The sequence below is a fragment of the Micrasema longulum genome, unplaced genomic scaffold (genome assembly GCF_059751315.1).
Source record: "Micrasema longulum isolate JH-2025_06_02 unplaced genomic scaffold, ASM5975131v1 h1tg000453l, whole genome shotgun sequence".
NCBI lineage: Eukaryota > Metazoa > Arthropoda > Insecta > Trichoptera > Brachycentridae > Micrasema > Micrasema longulum.
In genome coordinates this window covers 1521867-1532752 of record NW_028277652.1, presented here as the reverse complement: position 1 = coordinate 1532752, position 10886 = coordinate 1521867, and the positions used below count along the sequence as shown (strand labels likewise).

The 10886-nt window shown below is 30.4% G+C and overlaps 1 protein-coding gene across 1 annotated transcript in view; it reads right to left on the bottom strand.

The window, feature by feature from the left end:
- Positions 1-3957: 3957 nt before the first annotated feature.
- Positions 3958-10886, bottom strand: part of LOC148281485 (agrin-like) — an 808766-nt gene continuing 801837 nt past the window's right edge. The window contains exons 16-24 of the mRNA XM_088226633.1: positions 9366-9545; positions 8270-8636; positions 7963-8175; positions 7470-7870; positions 7109-7355; positions 6810-6974; positions 6346-6729; positions 5644-6008; positions 3958-4906 (exon numbers count right to left, since the gene is read on the bottom strand). Of these exons, the coding sequence (XP_088082759.1) occupies positions 4764-4906; positions 5644-6008; positions 6346-6729; positions 6810-6974; positions 7109-7355; positions 7470-7870; positions 7963-8175; positions 8270-8636; positions 9366-9545 (2465 nt within the window). The 3' untranslated portion in view covers positions 3958-4763. The remainder of the gene's footprint in view (positions 4907-5643; positions 6009-6345; positions 6730-6809; positions 6975-7108; positions 7356-7469; positions 7871-7962; positions 8176-8269; positions 8637-9365; positions 9546-10886) is intronic.

Below are 10886 nucleotides of genomic sequence, written 5' to 3'. Positions count from 1 at the left end.
GTAGCCTTACGTGTCATGTACAAGGCTAAGGTACTCGGAAAAAAAAAGTTTTTGTTTGTCTTGGAAATGGGATGTTCGATCACTGATTTTGGTTTATTACCTTTATGAGTCCAATCACCATTGTTGCAAAGTTCAAGAACAATGGCGCATGATAACTACTTTTTACTACAGTGTGGATATCTGTTAAGGATATTCCATCTTTCCTGCATTCTGCTTCAAGATTATGGCGTTGCAAACTGAAAAATGGGCACTGAAATAACAGATGTTCTATACTCTGTGAAGAAATATCATCGCATGGACAATAGTCATCATTCCTTAATTTAAACCTATATAGATAACTTCTCATAGCTCCGTGTCCGGTAAAAATTTGGGTCGTTTCGAAAGTACTTTGGTGATGATGACGGAAGTTTGCTGCATCAGCCAGCGTTGGGAAAAACATTTTAGTGATTTTACCTGCAGAAGAAGCGCGGTAATGATCCTCCCAACGCTGCTAATCTATAAAGACTTACACCAAAAAGTCCAGATCTTGTCTCGAGTTTACAATACTACACAATCGGGACATTGGTGCATGCAAGCCATAGTTTGTGCTGTATTAATCGAGGAACAGCACATTATTATTTTGTAACCAGCGGATTGGAACATTGAATGCCACTTGTTCCAGTAACGATGGTACATCAATTAAGCCATTCAGCAAATTCAACATAAATATGGAGTCAATGTTATTTCTACGTTTTTGTAGACTATATATCATATGATCATTTTTATTAGTCAATAATGGATCCATAAAGCCCTGTATCCAAATGCTTAGAATATTATAATTAGTTCTGAAGTTTTTTCAACCGTCTTAGATAACTTTCGAGCCTAGTAAATTATTATAAAATGAAAAATAATTTCATATGAGTAATAAGGATTTAGGGAATGAGAAAAAAACCATATAACATTACAATATTACTTTATTTCAAATGCTCAATATACAATGTATTCTTAATCATATAAACTTAATTTTGTTTTGCAAACGCATCATTTATACATTTAGGTATTTAAATAATTTATCTTATTTTCATGAGATATGTTGACAGATTGATATTAATTACATAAGTGTATGTAATCAAGAATTGCTAAGTGAGACAGTTTTCATGATATGATTTGATTATGTTTAAGTAAATTCACCACCCATGATCAATATTATTTTTACACATAAAGAACAACTAAATACACAACATAAAAACGTTTTTAAACCAGTATATCCATTAAAACTACTTTAACATCGATTTTTTTACATGCAAAATAATCTCTTCAAACTGACTTTTCAGTAGGCAAAGATTTTAAATATTTTTTTGTTTAGTTTGTGACAAAATGTTGGTAGGTAGTACATCTGCTAAATGAAAAAAGGTATGGATCAGAATAAAACTTGTTTTGAACTTAGAATATAAACCTTATTAATTTGAAATCTTTTACTATAGCAGTATTGATGTTTGAATGTAAAAAGTAAATTAAACCAATACAATTTAACATACCCAATCTATATTTAGTAAGATAGTATGATAGTGGTATAAAAATTACTTCTATTTATGCTGAAAGTAGTGTTTCACAACTGTAATGATAGGTATCAGAAAACTTATAATAATGTATAAAATTTATTAAGAACCTTACATAATTTTTAAAAACCCGCATGTTTATGGAATGCTTTAGAAGAATCAGTCATTTTGTAAATGGTTTGGGTGCGAATGATTATGTATAAATTCTTTATTTATTGCCAGCTTTTGCATCTATTATAAATATTGTGATTTCCAAAGATGTTTAATAAGCTAGCTGAACAAGATGCAATTGCACATACATTTTGCTTAACTATAAAAATGCATCTATTTGATTTTTTTGTCAATTGCATGTCAATATTAAAATTAATAAAACTTTTGTTGAAAAATAAGTATGTTGAAAATAATTTAATAATTTCAAAGATGAATTGATAAAATTTTATTATGTGTTGATAAGAAGATATTGAAAATTGAAGGTTCTGTAATGGAAAAAAGGACTTTAACAAAAATACTTAGAAATCTATAAAAATAGTAATAAAGTAGGTACATATTATTAAGGAATTATTGTCAGCGTAATTTGTTATATATATTTGAGGAGCAAAAATTCAAAAATTTATTTGTCCAAAATTGAAAAAAACAAATAGGTTTAAAAAAACAAGCAAACCATCACGCTGTTTTTCTATAGGGGTAGGCAGAGAGGATAGAATGCCACATCACTCTGTCTTTGCATACATACCTCGCTTCCTCTACATTCGTACATCTTCTCATGTACGCATGCCGATTATTCCTATTCTTGACAAGTCCATCTTCAAGTATTTGATGGACTTGATGGTGCCATATCTTTCTTGGTCTTAGGTAAATAGGTTTATAAGAAGTTTTATAGTTTTTATCTAAATCTATGAGAAAAAACCACACCATCAATTAAAAACATGTTTTAAAAACAAAGTTCATATATTTAAACGAAGTGTTGCTAAAAACAAGTTTTTCTTTATTTTTCAAACTTTTTATTTCTGTGACATCACTTTTTAAATATTTGCTCCTCATTTAAGTATTTAAAGTTTTAACAATAGATACGACTGTTTGCCTAAAGCTAAAATTAAAACGAAATGCTAAATACAAATAAGACATGTATGTAAGTACAATAATCACATCAGTCTTTTTAAAATACAAATGGATACATTAGCTCTTTTTTGAAGCATAGAAAATATGCATAAATCAAACTGATGCTTATCTTACTTAAAGCTATATTTTACCGGAGAGTATCTACCTCAATGGAAATATTGCTAATAATTAGTAGTTGGTTAGTAAATTAAAAAAAAGTAACACTAATGAAAGCCAGTAAAACAGCTGAAGAACTTTATCCAAGATACAAAATTCCACATAGTCTTTAAAAAAATCTCAAAGATACAAATAATTTATTTGCATGAAAGAGAAGAGTACTAATAAAATGTCACGTTGAAATAGAGAATGACTACAAGAATTCTTATAAGTTTATATTATTTACATTTTGAAGAGATTTTAACTATGAATAAATTAGTTCAAATGAATGTAAAGATTGGAAGCAGAAACAAACTTTGAATCAAGACTATTGTTATTTGGATATTTTTAGTAATGAAAGGCGCAGGTTATTTGTATTTAGAAGAAAGTTAATCTCGCCACATAGTTTTAAGCATAATATTTCATGTATCCTGGTTTCTGGAGGAACCAAAATAAATAACACATACAGTTGGAAACAACATGTCTTCAATTTTTTTATAGAAATTGTAATTGTAGAATATAGAACTTACTGTAAATTTAAATGCTCATGTTTTTTGTTAATATAATATTGGTGAACAGGAAATTTGGGAAATGCTATAATACTTTATACCATACAATAGTTAGTTCTCAGTTAGATGTATTAAATATTTTTTTTAAATATACACTATTTACAAATATTCTCTTACTAACACAAGCCCAAAAATTTATTTTATTCATATTTAAAGCGCAACATTCTAAACTGATATGTATACATAAATGATAAAAGCGATTTTTAAAGTTTAATGAATTATTTTATTAAATTATTAAAAAGGCCATACATTAGAATGTCACAGTTACGACTTTATTTTGATTTACAAATTATGCAGTTTCCGTATTTTTCTGATGTGCTCGGAATAACATAAATAACGCTCAAATTATTTAAAGAGCCGTAAAATGTTTGCACATTATATTTGTTTGCTTTAAATTGAAGTTCAAATAGTGAACTTATAAATTGAATGAGGAAGTTCATTGGTTTTTTCAAATGATTATCAAACTAATTAAAAAAATAAATAAATTATGTTTTGTATTATCAGCGCTATGATTTTTTAAGTTTTGTAATTTTGAAAATATAACACTCTATTATTGGCTGATTCAAAAGAACTAGTGATGTAATTCAAGCAGATCCTTTTTATATTTTTTTATACATTTATGAGAAACTTAGTCGTATAATTAAATGCTTTAATTTTTAAGAAAACATTTTTTTATATCCAACTTCTCATTGCACTGAACTTCCTCACTAAGCACCAATGACGAATAAGTAAAAAGGTTTCTTAGAATTCTGTCTTATAGATATGGCTTAATAGATGTTTTGAGGACTTGCAATGATAATTATATTCGGTGCAATTACTCTAATTTACAATCTTTTAAATCACAAAAAAAATACTGGATTTTGTCATATAAAATTGTAACCCGCCAATTCGACTCAAGTAGATGTTTGTAAAAAACCGATTTCAATGTCTCGCCCTCAAAGACATTACCATTTATTCAAATTGACTAGGTGTAGTTCAAATGGAATATGTCTTATTCAATGATGGATATTTTGAATTTAATTTATTTAGTGATAATATGTATAGAATTAGAAGTTGTTTCAATGCACAAATTTGTTATTTGTTCAAATTATTATTTGGGGGGGTTATGTCCATTGTTAAATTGTTTGCATGATTATAATTGTACTATGTTCATTTTATGTACCACTCTGTGAATTTCACAAATAATTTAAAATACACAATAAATAAAATATACTTCACTGAATATTTACATTTGATAGAAAATGTATTTTATACGCTGACGCTATTAATAAATTTATATTATCTTATGTCTACTTAGATATTTATTATAGACGTAGATATGTACAGGTTTAATATTTTATTTTTCTGTTTGCTTTTATTGTTGAAAATACACGTGATAACAATTAATATTTACATTAGTTAACTAACACATTTCAATCGGTTTCACTGAACCAATTGGTCGATGTAAATCTATTTGTCGGCCGTTAGATTTGAGACTGGCGACACATCCCTTCAGACCCTGGTACAGTTGAAGGGGTAGTCCGTGTGGGAGGGAAGGTGCACCACCTGTAGTCAAAAATTACAAAACATTGTTGAATAATGTACTTTCATTTGTATGAATATCAGAAAATATTTTTACTTATATTATCATATTCTGTTCCCATTTCAGTCATGCTCAGTTTTGTTTTAAATGAAAGGTTTATTTTTTTGTTATATTTTTTGTTTTAACTAAATAAGTTACGACGACTCATTTAATAGTTCAAAGTAGGCTAAATAAATTGTTTCTTCATTTGTTTAAATCTGTAAACCATAAAAATGGACGACGAAAGAATGGTAAAACAGTAGATATGACGAGAATGAATGGTAATGTAGGACAAGGATGACCAAGAAAGATGTGACATGTTCAGATAAACCAAAATTTTAAGTCGGATCATGTCAAAAGCAGACACAACCGAAGGGCATGCATGACAAGATGTATGAAAGTGGAAGAAGCTAAAAATGTATGTCAGGATAGACGTGTGTGGCAGTCCATCCTCTCTGTCTACCCCTAAGGGGAAATTGCATGATGGTAGTGAGCAGTAGTAGATATTAAAATAAGCAATAAGTGAATTACAACTTAAAACTGAGACAAGAAGCCAAATTAATTTAAGATTATTAAGATTTTTTACCTTTTTGCTTTTTTAGCATAAATGATATCTTTCATAAAGGATTTAGGATTGTAAAACTAGATATGATAATGTTTTTTAATGTAAATTGAAAATTTAAACTAGTTTGATTGTGAAGAGTTTAAGGTTGACACTTACCGATCCATAGTTTTGGATTAGCTTTTGTTGTCAAAATTGGCAACTGAGTATAACCCCTTATAGATGGTTGGTCATCAGTTTGTATGAGAGACATCTTCTTTCTGCGTCTAATAACAACTGTATGCCAAAGTCCATCGTCAACTCTCATCCTTGATCTGATTGTGCTGTACCATCGGTCTTTACGGTTGGAAGTAACGTTTCGAGAACTGTAATCGCTGTATATTAGTTCTGCGTGACCATCGCTTATACCCAGAGCTAGAAAATCTCCATGGCCAACTCCACCTTTCTTCCTCCACATAAGCAGTCCTGAGCTCTCAGTTGTGCGAAATTTTATATCTAAGCGCATTCCTCTCTCCGGAAGTTTTCTGTAATAATCCACCCAAACATTAAAATGATAATCACGTGTCAAAAGTTAACTCCAAATAATATGTATTAGTAACAATAGTACACTTACATTAAATTTTAGTGGAAGAAGTGTAAACAGTTAGTATTATTAACTTATAATGAAACCAAATTATAAAACTTTGAAGATAAAAGGATTTTTTTTTTTAAACTCTATGTAAAATGGCTTGTTGTTAGCTGTTGAAATTCAATGTATCCATCATCATGTTGTTAGTACTGAAATAATTTAAAAGTAATGTTAGTTAGTAAACCAATTACCTAAACAATGTTAAAATAGAAAATACATTTGTATGGACCTACCTTCTGCCCCCTCTACTTCTGTAGGCCATGTACGTTTCTCCGTCAAATTTGACAGGAGTGTTGTTGTCAGTTATTTCTGGATGAAGCATTGTCTCGCAATTTCTGCCTTCAAAACCGTCTTTGCAAACACATTTATATTCATTGAGCATTGGAACACATGCGCCATTATGTTGGCAAGGGCTAGCAGTGTGGGAACAAGGATATCCCGAATATCTCGTTGTGCCGACTGTGGCGCACGGTAATATTTCCTCGACTAGCGCCATTGAGCATCTTGGAGTGTCATCATTATACAAAATGAGTGGTACGGAGTTAACGAAAACCTGTTGCATGGCCCCGATAAAACTACTTGTTATTCCAGAAAGACGGTGCGGCTTTGTATGCAATCTGTAATTTTTAAAAACACATTAAAGATTTTCACCTGACATTTTAAAAATAACAATGTTATAAAATACATCAATTCTTACGGCAGTGATCCCAGAAACACAGGTTGACCCAAATTTAGTTCTGTAAGGGAGGGAGCAGAAAAGCCCTTCACAGCTGGCCAGTCGTCTAATCGTAAAGTTCCTTCTCTGCCAGATCTGTATGCTCTAACCTTGTGCCACCTGTCTTTTGTCACTTTTTCAGGACAGCTTTAAGAAAAAAATGTATCAAATAGAATACAGATTATAAAAGAATTTGATATAAGTACTGTTGATAATGCTGATGTTTTTTACTCCCAACTGTAAATTATTCATATTCTCATATAAAAAGAAATTAAACTTACGAGATATTTGCTATGCCACTCCCTAAATTGAATCGGAATTGCAAATAGCCATTGACAAGATTAAGTGAAATGAAATCTCCTTTGGCTTTGCTGGATTGGCTATTGTAGAATAGCATTCCAGAAAGCTTTTTTGTAAGGAACCAAATTTCGATTCGGAATGCATCACTCAGCCCATCTAGCTTAGGGAGTTGAAGATAGCTGCTTCCGTTAAACTCTGGTACAAACGTTTCATGAAGATTTGACATTTCTAAAAAACATGAAAAACATTGCAAGGCTGAGAATTTTATCACCTACAAATATTACATTTAATTGATTATTTCCGTACTACTATATAAATAACTAATACATTTTGTATAATTACCATATGAACAAGAGTTAATTCCATCTAATGTCACAAGTTTTCCTCCAAATAGACATTTGCAGACAAATTCACCACCCGTGTTAGAATCACAAAATATTCCTTCTTGGGATCCACACGGGTTGGACCCGCAAGGATCAATTTTTTCTTCGCATTGCTGTCCTGTATAGCTACCTGAACAAATGCATGTGTACTGAAATTCTTCACTATCGTTAGATTGGCAGGTTGCTCCGTTTAAACAAGGCACACTGACGCAAGGATTAGCTGTGCATTCTCTAATATTTTGCATTGACAAAATGGCTGAGTCTTCTTTACCTAGTTTCTTTGTCACTTGATGTCGAATGATTCTTAAATGTTTTATACAACCAGTAAAGCCATGTTTTGAACCAATATTATCAAACACTCTGTGAAATAAAGAAACAGTGATATCAGAAACACATTCAAACTAATGGAAAATATAAATTTTAATTTACTTGCTTCACACCTCATTACTTACTTTGAAAAGTTAGTTGGAACGCTTCCAACAAATGTATCTTCTGATAAATCTAAAGCTTTAAGGCTTCCAGAAGACTGTCCAACAACATCCTCATGATCGTTAACACTCAGTATTCCATCACGATGGTATCGCTTAGCCGATACTTTATGATACTCATTCAACTGTATCTTTTCAACTGATGTTAAAATAACAACACCATCTCCTAAATTATACCTAAAAGAAATATACATACATGAGTGAAAGGTATACTTTATTTGGATTTTTTTTGTTAGTAATTTTGATAAACATGGTTAAGTAAAAAACATACCTAAACTCGACAAATCCATTTACAATTGCTAATGAAACAAAGTCACCAGTTCCATCATATTTTTGTTGATCATATAAGATTACTCCATTCTCAGAGAAGGTTTTAAACTCAACATCTATGTTTAGTTTATGGTAAGCCTTAAGTGGCTTAAGTCTTATGTAGGACCTGCCGTCAAAGGATGGTGTATCGATATAATTAACATGGTCAGGGGATGGTATTTTTTCTTGGCACAGTTCACCGGTGAATTGAGCATCACATATACAAGTGAATGTTGCCTCAGGGAGATCAATACATGTGCCGAAATTCATACATGGCTCAGAATAACAAGCTCTTGGTTCTTCGGTTGTGGCGATTTCATCATTAGTAGCTGAAACAATAAATTAATAAAGACTTTTTTACAAACAAAATCATTTTGAAAACACATCAACATTTTGTTTAAAGTTTGTAAGTAAATTGAAAAACAAAGACAATCTCAAATTCTATAGTATATTATTTGTTCTGAATAATACTTTACAACATGCCTATTTTAGGTAATTGAACATTTACCTAAGAATGGAAATAAATAGATTATAAAATTTGTTTGTTTTTATCTTAGAAAATAGATAAATACAATAAGATGTACATATTTACTTTTTTGTGTCATCAATCACAAATTTATATTCTTGCTCTTATAATAAATATGTTCATATCATTTATTTATTTATCTTTTAAATTTATTTCCAAGTTATTGTTATTCGTCTTTATTTTAAATGAGTCTGAACTGATTTATGAATTACTGTTTTACATATAGGTACGGTCCATTAATAAACTTTGCTAATGTCTGTGTGGCAAAAATATTTCATATAAATCAAATGATTTAAATGAAATATTTTTATAAATAAATGTGAATGTTTGTAATGCAAAAAATCTATATTTACTTGGTTCACCGACAGGCACTAACACATAAACATAGGTTTATTAAACATTTTAAAGCACTGTATGTGTACCTATGATTATTTTGAACATTCAGTATGTTACTTTACCACATTACATAGTTCCTATAAATTTCCATAGTTTGTATTATAAAATATGAAATGAATAAATTTAATGAACTTACGAGCGCATTCCCTTCGATCTGCTGCCGGTCTGTGTCCCGACTGGCAGACACACGCGGCTCTGTCACAGCGACTGTTGGGTACGCCGAGGCAGTCAGCATGATCGTTACACAAGTCCCCAACCAGAGCGGGAGGGGCGCGCACTGTGGCTGGTGTAGGTCGGTACCCTGGGCCGAATCCACCTGGTAATGTTATCTCATACATGGAGCCAATATTTGCATAGTATTTTGAAATTTCTGTTATTTTTTCACATAAATTAGTGGCACTTTTAGAACGTTTCACAAGGAATTATAATTTTTTTAAATGAGACTTTTTTGAATATTAAAAGTATTTTCGATTTATATTTGTTCCTTTAAATAGGAAAACCCACTCTTGAAGCATTTATTTGTTTTCGTCAAAGGAATATAAAATGTTTTAGGTAGGTGATGTTGAAAAGATAGAAAAAAAAAACATGAGGTATTCTCATGCAGTCACTAGTGAAAAACAAAAATATTTAGCTTGAAATTTTACAAGTCCACCAAACAGAATAGTTTTGTAACAACCACATAATAATAAAGGGCACACTTGGAGAAATCATAAATGACAGGATAAAACATAAAATAATATAATAATATAAGAGATATCTTAATGGATTCTTTCTTGCACTATTTAAAGTACTGAAGTAATGCTCAATTAAAGTTTTTAGAGCGAATGCTGATAAAATAATACAATTTTGAAACATCTTTTCTATGACAATGGACAATGTTTAAAATGAAATACATCCAAATCCTTCTCATTAAGATTTACTGGAAAATCCAATAAAATATCTCACTCTTATATATAACCTAATGAAAACATTAGTTCTAAAACTCAGTATTGGGATCGTGGTGTAATTCTTGACTCTAAACTGCTATTTGATAAACTTATAGAATTTATTGTGAACGAATCGTTCAAAATTCCTGGATTTTTTAGGATAAGTAAATCATTTAAAAACACAAACACAATCCTAACACTGTATAATTCATTATGTTAAAGTACGCTAGAGTATGCACCACCTATATGGAGTGCAGAATACAGTAAATATATACATAAATAGCGTGGAGAGCATAAAAAATAACTTTAAAAAAAGACTCCAATACAAATATGGTAACGTTTCGATAATACTCTTAAATTTCAGCAAAGATGAAATTGATCAGATTTTACAATTCTGCACAACATCATCGATGACTAAATTGACTGCACTGATTTACATTTCCTAGTAAATTTAAACATACCACTAAGCCGTACAAGGCAAATTAATAAATGTAAAACGAATCCAGTGCAGAGTTCACCATTTAACTGAGTAAGTATTTACTGTACTGAAAATGGGCAATGATTAGATCTCGATATATTTCAGCTAATATTGGTTCTTGTTTGGTAGATTTGCAAAATGACATATTTGCCATTTATACTTCACATTATGAATTCAAATGTCGTGTTTTCTTTTATGCAATTTTGTACAAATTTATCTATGGCACTGAATATATAATATCGTGGATATACAA